The 20,198-nt window shown below is 36.5% G+C and overlaps 2 protein-coding genes across 3 annotated transcripts in view; one reads left to right on the forward strand and one right to left on the reverse strand.

The window, feature by feature from the left end:
* Positions 1–4,195, reverse strand: part of DCDC1 (doublecortin domain containing 1) — a 440,548-nt gene extending 436,353 nt beyond the window's left edge. Inside the window, exon 1 of the mRNA XM_055142558.1 lies at positions 4,166–4,195. The gene's annotated coding sequence lies outside the window, so the exon portion shown is untranslated. The remainder of the gene's footprint in view (positions 1–4,165) is intronic.
* A 5,695-nt stretch (positions 4,196–9,890) lies between these two features.
* The window catches only part of DNAJC24 (DnaJ heat shock protein family (Hsp40) member C24), a 42,860-nt gene continuing 32,552 nt past the window's right edge, over positions 9,891–20,198 (forward strand). For both annotated transcript variants that reach the window (XR_008630724.1, XM_055142561.1), the window contains exons 1-2: positions 9,891–9,990; positions 10,627–10,814. Coding sequence is in view for 1 of the 2 variants with exons in the window: in XM_055142561.1 (XP_054998536.1) it covers positions 10,707–10,814 (108 nt within the window). In the remaining variant the exon portion in view is untranslated. The remainder of the gene's footprint in view (positions 9,991–10,626; positions 10,815–20,198) is intronic.

A 20,198-nucleotide genomic window follows, 5' to 3' on the forward strand; every position in this document is an offset into this window, starting at 1 on the left:
TGAATAAAAATGCAATGAACTTCCTATGGCTCTCTTTAACTTTATACAATATAGAAAGTTCATTAATGGAGGCATGGTACTTTTGCCTTTAACATATGTAAGATAAGAACAAATTAAATAGAATATAACAGAAGAAGAATTATTTGTATGAGACATGTAAAAATCACTTTTTATTGGTTTCTATTCACATCATCATTTACTTATGATTTCTCTTATAGATAAATCAGATCTGAGTGGGCATGTCTCTGTAAATAGTGTTAAGTATAGGACTGAATTCCTCAAGAATAGTCAAAAAGATATGTCAACATGTGTCAAGTGGAATTAAGGTCAAAGAGAGCCTATTACCTATGTTGGCTATAATCTATTGCCTATATGGCTGTTATCTATTTCTTATAAAGGCTGTTACCTATTTTTTGTTTTGGGGGAACATCTGGCAATATCCAGAGATTACTCCTGGCTTTTAACTCAGGAATTATTCCCGGTGGTGGTCAGGGGACCATATGGGATGCTAGGGATCAAACCTGAGTCAGCAAGTGCAAGGCAAATGCCCTATGTGCTGTACAAGTGCTCCAGCCTCCAAGATTGTTACCTATTTTTTCCTTTAGTTTTTTTAGGTAACACATGGCAATGCTCAGAGGTTACTCCTAGCTCTGCACTTAGGTGGCGCTCAGGGGTCCACTTGGGATGCACAGGCTCAAACCCAGGTTGGCCTTGTACAATGCAAATGCCCTACCTGCTGTGCTATCTCTCCAGCCCATGTTACCTGTTTTTATAGAATATACATTAACTGGATTTGGAAACTTCAAAAAATATACTTACCTGAATTTGGGAACACCTCCGAAAATGACCTTATTATCCCTAATTCTTTAAATAATTTCATTTTAGGCGCAAATGCTGCCCGAGCCCATGTGCTGCTTGTGCCCACGTGGCTGAGCACATATGTTGCCTGCATCTCTCCTCTTGAGATGTGTACTTTCGTGTCTAATGCTGGGATGAGTGTAAGGGCTCTCTCTGCCCTTGGAGAAACCCATGGTCTCTCTTGAGCACATCACTCTCCACTCTCTCTCTCCTTCCTTCAAAACCTCCAAATAAAAATTGTGTAATTTCAAAACAGAAAAATTCATTTTATTTTTTTGGTTTCTGGATCAGTGCTCCTACCTGGCACAGTGCTCAAAAGTCACTTTTGGTGGCACTCAAGAGGGCCATGTGATGCTTGCCATCTAATTTGGACCTCCGGCATTTGCACGAGGTCTTCGAGTATTTCCACTGCCCCAGAAATAATCTTTTTATCAGAGAAACCTATTTTAAGACAGGACCAACATCTGGATAAAAACCTTAAGATAAATGTGTCTTTGTCATGTGAGTCACCCCACTCCTTTTCCTTCACATTCCAGGCCCTAGTCCCATCCCTTAACATAGGATATAAACCTCTGATTTGTACCACTTGCTTTAGACTTTACAGCCAAGTGAATTTTTCATGTCATTAATTTTTTTCTTCTATGGATATCTCTGATACTATTTTGTTTATTTATCCAGTCTATGAAGGACCCAGAGGAGAGGGGAAATACTCCCCTGTGCCCTGACATATGCCAGCAGAACATAAACAACAGAAAGGAACAAAAGACAGAACTGAAGCAAGACACAGTCTCATTAGTGCAATGAAATTCGACTCAATTTAGTATATGTTATTTACTAACTAATGCCTACAATTAAAAGATATATCAAAAGCAAATTAATTTACTCCAGCAAAATTAATCCAACCCTATCTCTAGTCATTTCAAATCCTTTTCTTATGCCAATTCTCACTGCACTGGCAACTATTATCTAATTCGGGGCTCCTTAAGCTTTTTCCACTTAGTACTCCTTTTTACCTGTGAAGTTTTTACAGGACCCCAGGATGTACAAGGATATAAAATAAAGGAAATAAATCAAGCACCTACTCATAATAAATCATAAAACAATTATTTTAAAATGACAATCCATACAGGGTTGCTTCCACATTTTAAGAAGCTAGGATTAGGCTGGAGAAACAGTATAGTTTGTAGGGCACTGGCCTGACACACGGCTTACCGGGTTCAATTCCTGGGACTCCATAAGGTGCTGGAGACCCAGCAGAAGTGATCCCTTTAGCGCAGAGCCAGAATTAAGCCCTGAGAACTGCATGTGGGTGTGACTACAAAACAAAACAAAAAAAGCTAGAATCCAGTGTATGCAACATACCCAAGCCCTAGATTAGGAACTAAGTAACCTAGTTAGTATCCTTCATACAGAGGTTAGCTTTCCTCTATATAAAGCAAGAAAACAGGAAAAGAGGATATTCTATGAACTAAAACCAGAACACTATGATAGATTGCCTAGAAAAACCTGCCTTTATATCTACCATGTGTTTGCTTTACTACTTCTTTACAATTACGAGACTTTAACCTAAATAATATGAGATGCAATTTTAAGTATATTTTTTCTATATTAACATATCTGAATATTATATGTGTACATGTAAATATATAAAAAATTCATTATAGCACATTCTGAATTACTAAAGATAGGTAGAAGCTAAAAAATAGTTAATTCAATATTCATAGATCATGACATGCACTACGAAGATTTTTTTTGAATCATATATTCTCTCAAATTAATATATCTGTCTTTCTCTAATGCTCCTGCTTCACCTGCAGCACATCAGACAAGGTAATAATTTATGATAATCATATGAAAATATACAATTAATATTCATCACATCTCATTCCTCATCACTTTAGATGATCAGTAATGCAGAGTGAAAATGCTGTCAGATTTCTAATTGCTTTGTAATGGACTTGAAACAGGAAAATCATTAAACGCAAACAATCTGTCATTTGTCTGTTACTTTAACTATCTATCACACAAAAAAAACTCATTAAAGAAATTGCTAATGAGCTACAGAATACTATATTCAGACTGCTTCAATAGTAGGTTAAAAATAATACTATGAATTGTGTAAACTACTTTAAAATATGATATTTTGTTTAATTTAATCAGAAATACATATATTCTTCAGCATATTTTTTAAGCCATGTGGTTTCATTATTTTGGCATCTAATCCATCATTGCAGAAATCCCTATAGCATATAAAATTTGTTTTTCATCAGTCTCTAAATAATTAAACCAAAAGGTTGCAAGGCGAAGCCAAAATGCTAAATGTGTTTATTAGTAAACTGACACAACTAATAAAAAATAGTATTGTAATATCCCTAATGCTAAGTGAAAAAAATTAATTTTTACCTTTATATTTATATGGATTAAAACTATTAAAGTTGCAATGTCTTATTCATCTTAAATAATGCCATTATTATACAAATATAATAATCAACCACAGAAATTGAACTGTTTAATTGAACATTAAATTCTACATGGTAATATTAACTGTGCTGACACTTTAAAGATATTACCAACACTAAATCACTACCTGAAATTTTAAACATTTTTAGCATTGCTACAAAAGGAATTTTTTTAAAGTCATAAAATTACATAAATTCAGTTTCAGAAGCCAAGAGGCAAATAAAATACAAATATACACTGCAAATTGAATTTTATTTTACAAAAAAGAAACCGATACAGTGTAACTAATGATTTATTTTCATTTCACTAATAATGAAAAGAATCACAAATTAATTTTCTATAACAAAGATACAGGAATTATTATTAATGTCAAACCTCTTTTAAATATGTAAAAATATTTTAATTTAAACATACATGATTGTAAGACCTCATGCAATGCTTGTTTAGTCAGGTATCTTGGTTGACATACACAAGTGAATTCTAAACTGACTTCAAAGATTCCATAACACCCTGGAAACATCTTCATTATACTCTCTAATTGACTTAAACAGACTTCATATCAACTGTTTAACACATTTTAACCCATGAATTAACACCCTTTGATCATTCATATTAACCTTTCTTGTGTAAGTCAATTACATAACAAAAATAAACTTAAATTCAGATTTAAAAAACTAAAGTAAATGAAGGAAAATAGTATATATGTGCCAATTCTTAAATGGGTGGAAAAACTTATAACAAATTTTCAAATTTGGGGTGATTAGAAAGTGCACGGTGAAGCCAAAGAAGTCATAAGAACAAGAGGAAAAGAGTATAGGAGGAATGGTAAAAATAAGTTGATACTTACTATAATTACTAAGGTAAGATTAGTGGGCTCATGGGGTGATTACTATGTCCACAGTGATGAAACTAGAAGACAGAAACAAATTTTCAGGTAAGATAACTATCTTTAAGAACCATAAAAAATGTTTAAAATAGCAGGTAAAGTTAAACAAGTAAGAAAAACACAGCAACAGGTGTGGTACCCATTGGTACATATTTCACCTCTTTGTTCTCCTTAGACAAACTAAATGAAAGTTCCTGATAATTATGCTATAGATAGTAGAGAATAGATCAAGTGAAGACAACCAAAAAAGGGCAAAATTCATGCTAAATAACCATATCAAAATATAAAGTAGAATTAGAATTGTTCACTGGAACTGACTCTACAATATCTACAACTTTTTGGTGTCAAAAAATAGTAAGAAAAGAATTTCCTATAAATTTAGCTATTCATTTTTTCCTCTTATCAAGCATTATTCAGAGGTAACACTTTCAAACATCTTCCTGTATGTAGCCTCATTTTGATTCAATAATTTCAGTCAAGTGATCTGCCTTATCTATTCAAAAAACTAAAAGATACTAACTGTCATGTTGCCTATATTTCCTTTAGCGAGGTACTTCCAGTCATTTCATCTGCTTGCTTCATTGTCTATCCAAGTGAATTCGAAGTTTTTATAAGGAATATAGCTATGTTCTTTTTTTACCAGAGGATAGAACACAAAATGCATATTCAACAAATATTTGTCTATTGATGAATAAAATGCACAAAAGATATGTAAATACTTCTTCATTGTTTTAAATCTCACCACTACTAATCCTTAGTGCTTTTTCTATCTTCCCAGTAGATTCAAAATTGATTGAGTAGCAATACTCTCACTTCAGAACTAAACCATAGTATTAAGGTTATTATAAATTCTTACATAGGTAGTACTTATAAACAAAAATTTCCTAGTTCACTAATAGGAAAATCTGGAAACCCTAGAAGATAGCTACGACCAAGAAAATTAAAGAACGGTTGAGGATAAACCCAGTAGGAAGATCCAAGTAAACAGGACTGGAGTGACAGTATAGTGGGAAAGACACTTGCATCGCATGCAATTAACCTGGGTTTGATCCCCACATTTGATATGGCCCATAGAGCCTGGGAGGAGTAATCCTTGAGTGCAGAGGCAGGAATAAGACCTGAAACCAAGTATGGCCCAAAAAGCAAAAAGAGAAAAAAAAAGTAAAACAAATACCCTACAAAAACAAATTATTAGTGGAAGTATTAGTATATCACTGTATCACTGTCATCCCATTGCTCATCGATTTGCTCGAGCGGGCTCCAGTAATGTCTCCATTGTGAGACTTGTTGTTACTGTTTTTGGCATATCAAATATACCACGGGGAACTTGCCAGGCTTTGCTGTGGGGGAGAGAAACTCTCAGTAGCTTGCCAGGCTCTCCGAGAGGGGCAGAAGAATCAAACCCGAGGTGGCCACGTGCAAGGCAAACGCCCTACCCCTTGTGCTATCGATCCAGCCCAAGAACAATTACTAATATTAGTAATTTGTTGAAGTCCAGTTAGTTCATGGATAAGCAAGCACTGAAGTGATAAATTAAATAAGATTTTCTTTTTTGCTATCATCACAGCTCAGGATCTTAAACCCACGCTAATTTTATATCTAATCTAACTATAGTCATGGTATTTAATTTGTAATTATAATAACATGAGCTTATATTAATATTGATGAAACAGGAATTGAGAATATTTTAATTTAGAAAACTATAGTTCAACAAATATTTGAGTTTGGTTTCATTTTTTCAATTCAAAATAGTTTGTAGGTTTAATTTTTATAATTTGCAAATACTGCTATGAATTCTTTATTGTGTTTAAACATAACAAAAACTGATCAACTGAACAATAACTATAACAGTTGACAGCAGCTATCCTTTACATAATAGTACTTTTAAGTACTATTATCACATTTAATCCTCACAACAAACTTACGAGTTAGATCTTATTTCTCTTATATTACAAAGGAAGAAACCAAAGCACAAGATTAATGAATTTAAAGAAGTTAATATGGCTAATAAAAGGCAGAGCCAAATAAAAGTTTGACTCAAACTTATGTAGTGTTCAGAAGGGAGAGTTGGTATGTGAGATAAGACACTTGCCTTGCATTAAGCCAATCAGAGCTTGATAATCAGAACCGTAAATAAAGGCACTGTCAGGAGTCACATCCAAGCACAGGGCACTGCAGGGAGTGATCCCAAACCTAACCTCTGTAAAACAAAACAAGAGAAAAACAAATTTATGCAATTTGATTCCAGAGTTCATGCTCTTACTCCCTATATTTAGTTTATACTTATGCCGTATCAGTTTTACAAAATATGGACAAATTACTTCTTACATACAAAAACCAAATGTATTATTGATACATATACATTTGTATATGACAAAAAAATTTGTATATTTGTATCAGACACTGCAATTAGCTGGGACTTTTCTGATAAGTGTTTTTTTAATGACATTATGTGATTTACAATACTGTTAATGCTGGTTTCTCATGCACATAATTCCAAAACTATCCCATCACTATTGTACCCTACTCCCTCAGCTAAGGACCTTACACTCCTCCCTTTCAACTTTGGCCCGCACCAGCTCAATTGTGTGGATGAGTTCTGCTGCTGATTGCAAAAGTGTTTCTATCCACAGGGAGCATATAAAAAATACAGAATGAAAGCACAGATACAGAGCATATATCACGGGTCTAGAGGATACTAGGAGTGCAAATGAGTACATACTTGTTCTTTGGGTTTTTTTTTTTTTTTGTGAAAGTTAAAAGAAGAAAGTAATTCTGTTTGGGGGCCACGGCCACACCTAGATGTTCTCAGGGCTTACTCCTGGCTCTGGGCTGAGGGATGACTTCTGGGAAGGCTCAGGGGTTCAGATGGGGTGCCCAGGATCCAACTCTGTTCAGTTGCACGGAAGACAAGCACCCTACCCACTGTATTTCTAAATTTCTAAGTTGATTAAATTTCTCCAGTTCAGGAACAAACTTCTACAGAAATTAGACTGAATATCACAAAAGCTGTAATAGAAGAGATGGATCCTAAAGCAAAAACAGCTTGACATATACAAGTGAAAGCATTTGAACAAATTTATGAGTGAAATACTAAGATCCAAGTATTTTAATGTTTAGTGCATAATTGTTATAGGTTACCAGCAAACTACAGATCAGAGTGGGGAGGTAACTGAATACACTTAAAGGGTAAGGACTTTATGCTCTAAACTTGTTTAATATAGAATTATTTGGTAGATATGGTTATTGTTTTGGTTTTTTTTGTTGTTAGCTTTTATTTTGGGTCCATACTTGGCTGTGTTTAGGGTTTACTCCTGGCTCTGTGCTCAGGGATCACTCCAGGTGAGGCTTGGAGGGTCATATGTGTTGCAGAGGATCAAACCTGGGGTCAGCCAAGTGCAAGGAGAGCATTCTCTATCTGGCTCTGAACATATTATAAAAAAAGAATGTAAAATATCTCAATAATATTTATATTGATTATATTTTAAATGGCATTCTGGATATTGTATTTGGTTAGATAAAATATATTATTAAAATTAATTTCACTAGTTTCTTATTTTTGTAATGTGATTACTGAAGAATTAAGAAGTTCTTAAGTGCCTTACATTTGTGGTTTACATGATATATCTATTGGACAGCACTGCTTGAAGTAAATGAAAAATAAAGGACAATGAATGAGCAAATTCAGATTGCGAAACAACTAATCAAATTTTGTCAGGAAAAGAAAAAGAAATCAAGGTGGTACTGAGAAGGGCCATTACTATAATTTCAAAGATATTTAAAACAGAGCAGTCAAAAGCAATATGCAGATTTTGTTTGGATTATAAATCAGACAAGCCAACAAACAAAAAAGACATTTTAAAGTCAAGAAGAAAAATGTAAATAAGTCCTTGATGACATAAATAAATTATTGATTTTGGTGGAGCAGTGACATTATTAGAGACAAAGCTGCAAACTAATATATACGTTAAGTATGGAGACCAAAGAAATAATGAGAATAATGAGATTTGCTATGAATGCAGGTATTAGCTCTTCATTTCCAAAGCAAAATGAAAAATACAAATATAATAAAGCTAAATGAGAAAAGTGAGGTACTGTCATTAGATTTTTCAGAATAAAAAAAAACATATCACCCCTATTGGAATTGTAAATTAAAATAAAGTGCCTTTGCTATTAGTTATTGCTGTAAAAACATAGTACCTAAGAATTCTCTCTGTACAAGGAAGGAAGCAGTGAAAAGGACAAGTCTGAGGGATAAAGATGTTATATGTGTGGAGTATTCTATAGTATAGTTCAGGACAACATTTAATCTGTTGCATTTGGAATACAGAGAAAAAAAAGTTTAGAAGTGCATCCTGGGATTACTAAAATACTGCTCTTTGTGTCCTTTGAAAAAACATTGACAAAATACTATGAAGAACCTAAAGCTACACTTACAGTTTTCAATTAAAATTTTTTCCAGAAACGTAGTAATTCTTTATGGTTCATACCATCATTAATAATTGACTAGATTTATAGTTTATTGTGATAGGGTTTACCTTTACTGATTCTCAATAATATTATTTAAACGAGAATTTAAAAAAATTTTAAAAAGAAAAGTAAATCTCAACTGTATCTACCTTAACCACTGCAAGTGAAATTTACTGATCATGCTTCAAAAATCAAAAAGACCAAAAAAAAAAAAAAAAAGCAAGACGCTGTTATCACAGCCAGGTACAATGTAAGGAAGTAAGGCGAGTGACAAGTAATCAGCTCAGAAAGGAGACACAAAAAAGAGAACTAAAGAATGTAAGGAAGAGGCAAGGAAGAGAGAAAAGATCAGCTGGGACTCCAGTACCCTAGAGCTGAGCGATCACTCTGCCTTTCCCTGTTAACTGGAAAGATCGTGTAGCTGCCCTGGAAATAGGAAAACTCGCTGAGTCCGACGGTCCTACTAAGCTCTTTGGCCTCGACCCTGGCTTGTTTCCTCATCTGCAAACTGGGACTCATAGCCGACCTTCCTGGTGCCTTGCCTGCCACACGCTGAAGTGCCAGGTACAGCGAGCTCGTAAATGGAAAGGGACCTTGATAACCTGTGCAGACGGGCCGATAACTCCTCAAGAAAAACAACTTTGTGAATCTATTAGAATTGCTACAGCTGAAAGGATAAAAGAAAGACCTGGGACTCGGCATAGGTTTGCTTCTATTTTTTTCCAAGCAGAACATTCGAAGGATTCTAAACAGAGAAAGGGTCCAGGTCACGCCCCGCACCCGAACACCCGCCACGTTCTGCCCCGCCATCCTACCTCTCATCCCCACACATCCCACCCCCCTCCTCAAGGACGGTCACCAAACACAAAAGGACGGGGAGCAAGGCCGGGTCAGGGGAGCGCTGCAAGCTCCGCTGAAGGAGGAGGAGGCAACCCGGGCAATCGAGGTGCTAACTAGAGAAGAGGAGAAATCTTCGTGGAGTCCCGACCCCAAGGGGTTAAGATGAGAGGAAGAACGCTTTCCCCAAACCCCGTCCTCTGTTTGAGTACTTACAGCCAAAAAAAAAAAAAAAAAAGAAAAGAAAAGAAAGAAAAGAAGAAGAAAAAAACCTCTCGGGTCGCGGCGCCTGGTTACCATGGCGACCGCGTGGAGGAAGGCGGGGCTGTGCTTCCTCTGGGTGTCTCCGCCACTCCGGCTCGGCTAGAAACCCGGTGAAGCCGGAGCGATAACTTCCGGCGGAAGAAGCGGCCGCCGGCAGGTCCTCCTGGCCCACCCCGCAGGCGGGCTGCGCCCAGGGAGGGGGTCTAGCTAGTTTGGTAAGTTTCTGTCGCGTGCAGATGGCAGGAGGGTACCCGGCCGCAGGCTGGGCCGTGGAGGGCACCGTGAGCCCAGCTCGTGGGGCCCCTGATTCCCATTCTTGAGCGGGCCGGGTTTTAATGATTTGATGTAAGGCTCTGGGGAGCTCTTGCCGGGCTGTGGGCTGACTTTGGGGGCTTCGGGGAGCCCTCTCGCTCCCTTCCAGAATCTGGAAGAAGCCGACTAGGAAAGTTAAGAGGGAATGCTCCCCCCCCCCCGACTCATTTTAATGCTGCGTTGTTTTCTTTTATCTTTTAAAATGAATTCATTTTTAACAAACCATATCAGCTCCCATAGTGTCATGGGTACTTCATGTGCTCTTCTTTCTCCTTAAAATTAGCAGAATGCCTTCTTGGGTAATTGGCAGGATGTTTTCATAAAGTACTCGGGTTTATGATCCAGTGTTTTGCTTATTTGATGCTGTTGTGTATGCTGTAAGGTATAAGAGCTACGCTGAGCCATCTGATACATTTTTTTTATAATTATTGTATGTGCAAATCATGCGGCGTTTTAAGTGAATATACGTGCTTCATTAGAATCATGATTAACTCAAATACTTAGACTATTTAGAAAGACATTGCGTGGTTTTTTCCCAGATGCACACAGGCTGTAATGAATTGTCATCAATACTTCCATTCAGCTGATCGAAGAAGGCCCACATTTTTTTCAATGGATAATGGCATTTGAACAGATACCCAAAAAGGATTGGTACAGCGTTCTGGGGGCAGACCCATCTGCCAGTGTTTCAGACCTAAAACAAAAATATCAAAAACTCATATTGATGGTAAGTCTTTTCATCCATATTTCAATCAGTGGAAAAGAAGGGGAAAGAATCAGTTTTCATATGTGACCAGAAATGTATATGAACATGAAATGAATACATGATACCAAAGCAGGAAGCCAGGCACTAATTCGATTAGTTGAAAGTTTTAGTGATACTGTTAATTTTTTGGTGTGGTGGGATAAGATGGTGCTTAAGGTGAAATGACTGAAGTGGAAGATCTGGCTCATGCTGATTAGTTTGAATGTTGATTCTACCACTAACTCAGGACTTGACAGATTACTTTCTTCTGTGTGCATGTATTTACACATATAATAAACATACTTTGAATCTTTTAATAGTTTAACATTGCATGTGAAGCTTGTATTTATAGTTCACATTCAATTTCTATTGAGTAATGCTGATTTTTCTCCACTTGATTTTTCACAAAAATACTGGCATTCTACTTTAAAATGAACTGCAATGTTTAATTTATATAGTATCTTCCTGAGCTGTTATTTCTTTACAACCTGTTTTTTATTTTAAACAGTTATCACTAATTTTATAGTGATCTCCAGTTAACTCTGCAAAAAGAATAAAGGACTATATGTTCTTTATTTAGCTTTAGTTTCTCTAGTTTTGAATCAGGGAGATCTATGAGAAAAATAGATGTCTCATTGTCGGAAGGTATTATATTCCTGGTCTAGGTAATAAGTTGAATTAAAGATAATCAAATGCCTCCTGTTTCTGAATTTTATTTTTGGATGTGGGCCCATAGCCAGCTTTGCTGGTGGCTTACTCTCAGCTCTGTGCTCATGGATCATTCCTGGTGGGGCTTGGGAGACCACATGCATTGTTGAGGATCAAACCTTCAGGCTACATGCGTGGCAGTTGCCTATATGGCTGTACTATCTCTCCAACCCCTCCTGTCTCTGTATTTTTAATAATTTTTTCAGGAAAAAAATCAATGGTTGAGGATTGATTTTGTAGATCTGTAACTGTAAAATCTCAACTTCAGTAATATTGTAAGCTCTGATATTGCAATGAAAAATTTTAAATAAAAAATATGTACCAACTTATAATAAAAATCAAGGTCTGGTGATGTGGCTTCATTGATACTATGCATGTCTTGCCTGCATGAGACCTAGGTTCAATCGCTTGTACCACACTAAAAATTAATTAAAAAGAAAAAATAATCAAGTATATTTTATTGCAAAATTTCCTATTACTGTATCATCACAGTTCCTCCATTCATTTTTTTTGTTTGTTTATTTTGTTTTTTGATGGAAGCTACACTCGGCAGTGCTCAGGGCTTACTTACTCTTGCCTCGATACTCAGAAATCACTCTTTGTGAGGTTCAGGATACCAAATGGAATGCCGATGTTTGAACACAGGTCAACTTCATGCATGCAGGATGCAAGACAAAAGTCCTGACTGCTGTACTGTCTAGTTACTGTGTTTATTAATTGAGAGATGAGACTGGAGAAGTACACTCAGTAGGTATCAATCTTAAATTTTTTCCACTCATGACCTTTTCACCTGAGAAATTTTTAAGTGACCTTAGATATGTAGGTATATAAAACATATGTACAAATCAAGCATGAACTGATGATAAATAATAAATTTATTTTAATGCGTATTTTAAAAGTATACAACCCTAATCTATTTATATTTGCTGTCATTCTTGAAAATGATTTAATTAAATCTGTAACCTTTTTTCATTTTATTCCATTTCCTTATTTCTTTAGTCTGTCTTCATAATGTTTTAGGTAAATATAACAAAATTTCATTTCATTTCCTGTTAAGTTCTTTATTATTGAGTTAATTAACTTCTGAATTTTTAGGGCCACAACCCACAGTGCTCAGGGGCTATACCTGGCTCAGTGCTCAGAGATCACTCCTGACAATGGCACTGGGGATCTTGCATGGTGCAGGGGGTCAAACCAGCATCAGGTGCATGTCAGCCAAGTGCTTTAATCCCTCATTATCTCTTCATCCCCCTGTCTTGTTATTATTGGGACTAGTACAGAAATATAATGGGATGGAAGAACAGGGCTACTCCAGGTGGTATGGGTGTCACCAGAGCAACAACACCTGGTAGTTCTGGATTGAGGGTGTAACACAAGATCAGAGATGGAATTCAGGATTTAGCATGTATTTTATGCCCAGTCTCTCTGTCTCTGTCTCTCTCCTTCCCCCTCCTCTCTCTCTCTCACTCTCTCCTCCCTTCCCTCACTCACTCTCACCCCCCACCCCCCCACATCACTCCTGCACTCCTGGCAAACTCAGAGAACCGTATGGGTGCTCGGGATTGACTCCAGGTTGGTCAGATGCCAGGCAAGTGCGCTACCTGCTCTGCGGTGCCCTACCCTCTCTGCTGCTCTCTCTTGCCCCATTTTCTTTTCATTCTACCCCATTTTGACTTTGCTTCCATCATTTCACCCAAACTCCATATTAAGGTCACTATTGATAACTCTAGTGGAAGAAATAAAGACCTACTCTTCCTGTGTTTGTCCATTACTCACACTGCTAGGTGTCCCACATTTTTTAGCATTTCCCTGGGACACCCTGCACTTACTTTTCATACAATCTTCCAATTTAGCACGATAATTTTTATTCAAAAGTATTGCCATGAATTAAGTTATATCCAGTGTATTCAGTTTAGGAAGGCAAGGAAGTATGTAATAGTGAGTATATAGTTGCACTGTAGTACTGTCGTCCTGTTGCTCATCGATTTGCTCGAGCGGGCACCAGTAACGTCTCCATTGTGAGACTTGTTACTGTTTTTGGCATATCGAATACACCACGGGGAGCTTGCTAGGCTCTGCCATGTGGGCAAGATACTCTCGGTAGCTTGCCTGGTTCTCTGAGAGGGACGGAGGAATCGAACTCGGGTCGGCTGCATGTTAGGCAAACACCCTACCTGCTGTGCTATCGCTCCAGTCCCGAGTATATAATTAGTAGCATGTATTATGTTCTATAATTAGTTCTTTACAGCATACAAATGTTCTTGCCTGGTTTTATTTCAGCAGCCCAATAAGGCAGGTAATACTATCCTCATGTTTGCAGATGGGAAAACCAAGACTTGGTTATAGTAAAGTATATAGTGAAGTATATTTACTCTGAAACACTCAGAAGTAAAGTCTAGGGTTGATCACATGCCCTCCGACTCCAGACTCTTCCCCCATTACTGAATTCAGGCTACGTAGAATTGCTTTACAGAAGGTTTACAGTGATTTTGCTTAGTTTTGCTTTTCCTGAATTCCCTATTGATGTGTATTTTATGGAGTATCACGGAAGGTTAGATATAATTACTACTTTTTCATTTTGCAGGAATCTACTTAATATGTGGCTTATGGTGTGCAGTGTTTTTATTTAAGAAATTATTTAAGAAAAAATAATTTTTCTTATTTTGGGGGAGGAGTTGGTTGACAAGTTTAGAGTTTCAACAGAAATAAGGAGGAGCAAGTTATAAGGGAAAGCCATACCATCATGTTTATCAGAGGTCTTTTAAAAGTTCATACTCTTGCTTTCTACTTTGAATTACCATATTTCTCAGTCTGATTTTCAACAATATGAAAAAAAAAACAGCTGAAAATAAATCAATATTTTACAAATACCACTCTGTGTCTAATTTTATAGAAGAGCACATTTATTAGTCTACTCTTCCAAATTTGGAACACTTTAAATTTAGCACCTCCTACATAATTAGTTGTTGGGATAAAATATTGCTAAATCGTAGGCTGCTAACTACACAATACATGCTGATTTAATAAATATTGTTTCCTTATTTCAATTTTTGTAATTTGCTTATTCAAGGACCTGATTCTAAAAAACCGCATTGACTAATTGAAATACTTAGAATGCTTTTCTAAACACACACACACACACACACACACACACACACACACACACAGAGGATTATCTGTAAGAACAGTTTCTTGTACATATTATTAAGTTTCTGTACAATAATTTTCTATGTAAAAATGAACGTAACTGAATTAACATTTCTCGGCACCAATTTGTTGATAGGGACTATGAATTGTTCTTTTTATCAATCTTTTAAAAATAATTTAAATCGAATTATAATCTATTGCTTTGAAAAGGTGTAGGTCAAGAATGATTAGGTATTATTCCCATATACATATTGATAACATTATGATTTTATCATTGTACATAATGTTTTGTTTTGTTTTGTTTTTGCTTTTTGGGTCACACCCAGCGATGCTCAGGGGTTACTCCTGGCTTTTTTGCACTCAGGAATTGCTCCTGGCAGTGCTTGGGGTACCATATGGGATGCCGGGGATCGAACCCAGGTCGGCCGCGTGCAAGGCAAACGCCCTACCCACTGTCCTATCGCTCCGGCCCCAAATCATTGTACATAATGTTGTCATTATGTTATCATTATACATAATGATAACATTATAAGATATCTCTCAGCAGGAAAAGAATTACTGTGCTAGAAAACTATATGCTGTTTTTGCAAAATGTTCCATAATCTTACAGAGAATCCGTTTAATTTGCGATGGAAGTGTGCAACATGCTCTTCTAAGTAGGATTGTACTGTGACAGTGAGAGCTGGAAAAAGATCACTCTGGACAAGAACTAAGTGCTGAAAGTAGGTAAAGGGATGCCTGCATTTCAAACCATAATGCCCAAAAGGAAAGAGAAAGAGAGTGAGAGAGTGAGGGGCAAGGGAAGTGCCTGGGCAGGCTGGGCAGGGGTGGGAGGGGGCAGGCGGATAAGGTGGTTGGGGTGACCAGAGGGAAACTGGGGACATTGGTGGTGGGAAATGTACACTGATGAAAGGAATGGTGTTGGAACATTGTATAACTGAAATGCAACCATGAATAATTTTGTAACTATCTCATGGGGATTCAATTTAAAAAAATGAATCCGTATGAAGTACCACCTTATACTTATTTGAGCATACAGACAGTCTCTTTTGAGTATAAATGATTATGTATAGATTAGCAAGGTGAAAGTTAGTTTGAATAACTTACCCCCACCATTGGAAAAAGGAAGTCATTTTCTTTCAGTGAAGGAAGTCTACTTTCCTTTGAGGTAAAACTCAGTAACTCCTTCATATGTTTTTCTCTTAGGGCTAGTCAGAAACCAGTCCCTGTGTGTATTCTGTTGATACCGTATAACTGACTATACATCTGACTGTACATCTAATAACTTATGACTATGAATGATCTCAGCTGGAAGTAAAGTCTTTGAATGCAGATGATCTTTCTGTTTTTCTGTCCTACTACTGCCAACCTCGATTACTTTATATAGTAGACTCAACACATGTTGGTAGAATTGCACTGAATTTTTGCTGAAATAGAATAGAACGGTTAAGAAGGAAGTTAACTGCTTTTATTTTGTATGGATTGCAGTATTATTCACCCTTCTGTGAATTCACTTAACTTATGGGTTAAGTGATGATGTTAGTTCTTGATCCACATGAACTGATGACAAAATAAAACCACACCATGTGCAATGAGTTGATCTCCGGTAGTCTTTGAACCAATATTTGGTCTATGCCTGTCTTCCAAAGCTACCAGCTGCTACATTTCATTTTTAATAATTAAGCAAGATTATGGAACATTTTTGCTGCACATTTTGAATATTGTAAAGACATATTTTTAAGAATTTTCAGTAATGTTGCAAAAGAGAGTGTTGAGACCATGAGGAATAAATGAATGTGATAAAGAAAAGCAAAATAGGAAATATAAGCATATAAATTTCAGTTCATGAGTACACATCTTCTTAGGATGAATTAAGTCATTAAAAATTATGACTTTTTTAATGTATACTTTTGGGTCACACCTGGCGATGCACAGGTCTTACTCCTGGCTCTGCACTCTAGAATTATTCCTGGTGGTGCTCAGGGGACCATACGGGATGCTGGGAATCGAACCTGGGTCGGCCACGTGCAAGGCAAATGCCCTATCCACTGTGCTCTCGCTCCAGCCCCTAAGGCTATTATTTTTTTAAAAAGAATCAGTTAACCACTTTAGTGTATCTTCATTTGGACTTGATTTCTTCACAATTCATCCTTACTATCCTACTATTTTATTATTGTAAAATACTTTGACAAGTATTTCTATAATCTTTGTGTTGGGCTTTTGCAAGTGTTGAAATGAGCTTCAAGTAATACGGCATTTAAGTGGAATAACTTACTGTTGCATAATAACATAAGGAAGTAAAAAAATTAATCATGTTTTGTTGGTGCCATGATCTTAACTTAAATAGATTTTAGAATACTTACAGTGACTTGACTGCTTCTAGAATTCCCTTAAGTTCTAGTGATTGTATGTCTTACCATGTAAGTTCAGTTATCACTGAAGAATGGTATTGTTTCCAAGTTAAGTAAACTACAACTAAGGTGACTAAAAATTCTGAGACTTTTAGATTGTTTTGGTAAGTTTCTCTTTTGCTAAGGTTGTAAAAAAGTAATAATATTAATGCAATATTAATTTGGCCCATTCCAAATATCTGTAATATTATTAGGCTCAGACATAGAATACAGTGGAACCTACATACCATATATCCTTAATATTATTAGGCTTAGACATAGAATACAGTGGAATCTACATACTTAGATGTTTAGGTCATGGTTGAGCTATATCTGGTGGTGTTCATGGTCTACTCCCTGAATGTAGTACTTATGTCCTACTCCCAGCAGTGCAAGAAGAACCATCAGGTGCTGGGGACCCAGAGATCGTACTAGGGTCAATAACATGCAAGGCACGCCCCATACATAACCCCAGTACTACCTCTCCAGCCCCTAAAAACTATAAACCAAGCTAACTTAATATTGAATAAAATATATTATTTTCGTTAAAATGTGCTTTCATGACAAATTAAGCTTCACATTGACAGGGCAAGTCAGAATCATATTTAAAGTATGACTGGAAGAGACATGTAGTTCTCGATAGCAGATTAATTTAGCCAAGGGCTTCATAGGGTGTCGTTGGAGATAAAGCTCTCTACAGGAAAGGCCGTGTAAATTGATTATTAATTATATATATTTATTTATATTTTGTTAAAATTACAACAAGTGCTAACTTAGGAAATAGTGAATCATTGCTCCTAGGACAATTATATGGTTAAGTTCCTATGAGTCACCCACTGCTCATAACATTTTCATTGAATGCTAAATTCATACGCTTGTTTTACACATATTTCTATTTAAAATTACTATGATATATATATTGATGATCTATTAACACTGAACTTAACCCTGACAACATTGTAAGTCATGAGTGGAGGGAAAAGCTTATCTGAAACTTACATTCCACCTGAATGTAAGGCAAGCCACCATAAAGCACATCACTGCTCTCTTGTCTTTACAAACATTAGACAGCACTTAGTTTTCTCGGCTTTAGGGCCATTTAAAAAAAAAATCACAATAAAAAGTAGAGTCCTGAGTGATAGTACAGTGGGTAGGGTGTGTGCTTTGCATGAGGGCAACTTGCATTTGATCCCCAGCATCCAATACTGAGCACCGCCAGGAGCAATTCCTGAGTGTAAAGCCAAGAATAACCCTTGATTCTTACCAGGTGTGGCCCCCAAACAAGCAAAATCTAAATATGACACTATAAACTGTGGAAAAGACCCTTTCAATATGAGAGTAGAAACATATAGACCCTTTCTGAGAGTTAACCTCAGTTGGAAATGTTCATGTAGTGTGACTTGAAGTATTCATACTCTTAACTTCTCTGTGAATGGCTAGGAAAGCTTGCAAGTGTTGATTTGGGGGTTACAAATACATTTTAACAAGTAGTTGAATTTGCAAACGTGAAATTTGATAATGAGCTACTAAATGAGATTAGAGGAGTTGTATGATCCTCAGTTGGCTACCTAATCATTAAAGCATTTTTATTATATTCAAAATATAGGTGCTCATAACAATGAGTTCTATAAAACACTGAAGTATGTGGACAGAAAGTATAGTCATCAACTTCGTATGTATTGAATGTCTTGTATGTGCCACACACTGGGCACTGGTGTTACTGATGATAGATAGGCAGAGGTCCTTACTCTTTGTGTAGCTTATCATTTCACAAGTACTTTTTTTTTTCTATAGAAGAAATTTTCTAAACTTGTGTAACTTTTCTAGAATCACTAACAAAGCAAGCATAATAACTCAAATTTTTATATGTTTTGATTAGTACTCTTCTGGTTTTCTCTTCTCTCTTTCCATTAGCTTTCCCCACGTGTCCAATGAAATGTCTTTCAGCATTCCCGCTTGACTTTGTTTTATTCTCTGTTTTCACTACACTCTTCTTTCTCACCAAACATTGCGTGACTACCATCCATTTGCTTTTAAATCCTTTTTATTCCCCTACCATCCTTCTAAATGGTGCTAGCTAACATGGCTAGGGTACTTTTGTTTGCTTGTTTGTTTTAGTCACATTTTATTGTTACTGTCATCCTTTTCTTTTCTTTTTTTTATTCAATCACCCTGAGAGCCAGTTACAAAACTTACATATTTGAGTTTTGGTCATACAATAATTGAACACCCATCTTTCTACCAGTGCACATTCTCCACCACCAATGTCCCCAGTATATCCCCTGCTCCCCGCCCCTCAACCCTCCGCCTGCCTTTATGGTAGACAATTTGGTTAGGGTATATTTGCCAAATCCAGTGGATTTTTCTATGACATTTGCTATGGTAGATCTTTTATCTTCTGTGAAACTCTTTTCTGCCTGGACTTCTGTAGACACTATTCAACAATCTATTTTCTTTCCTAGTATCTTTCCACTCCTAGCTGATCTGATAGAAATATTTCTGTCATTCAGCATATTATCTTTGACTTTATCACCAAATTAGGTGCACTAAATCTGAAACCAGCTGCGTTACTAAGTTTTTAGATTTCTCACATGCATGCAAAATCATGTATTTACCTCCCTGCTTTTTATCTGATTATTATACACATTCATAACTCAAAAGAAAAAACTTTTTTACAGGGACTGTTCTCTTTATATTATGTAGCTTTGTTTCACTGGTGACTTGGAATTTGCATCCTGTTTCCTGCTTTAGCCCTTGTCTACCTTTTCCTGTCTTCCATCTTTGACATCCTTTACCTTGTTCCTCAGGAGTATGATAGTAGCCTGTTAGCAGGCCCCTACCTGGCATTCTATACTATTTCCAGGTTAGATGTTTTTTTACTTTGAAACAAAAATGTATGATTATATCTCTGTCTTGCATGTAATCTAGTACTTTTATTGAAAATGCCAGATCATAGGGCTGGAGAGATAGTACAGGGGTTAGGGCACTTGCCTTGAATGCAGTCAACCCAGATTTGATCCCCAGCATCCCCTATGGTCACGTAAGCACATCTGTGAGTGATCCTAAGTTCAGAGCCAGGAATAAGTCCTGAGCACTGCAAGGTATAGCCCCAAAACAAAAC

This window comes from Sorex araneus, chromosome 6 (assembly GCF_027595985.1).
Source record: "Sorex araneus isolate mSorAra2 chromosome 6, mSorAra2.pri, whole genome shotgun sequence".
NCBI classification, from domain to species: Eukaryota; Metazoa; Chordata; class Mammalia; order Eulipotyphla; family Soricidae; genus Sorex; species Sorex araneus.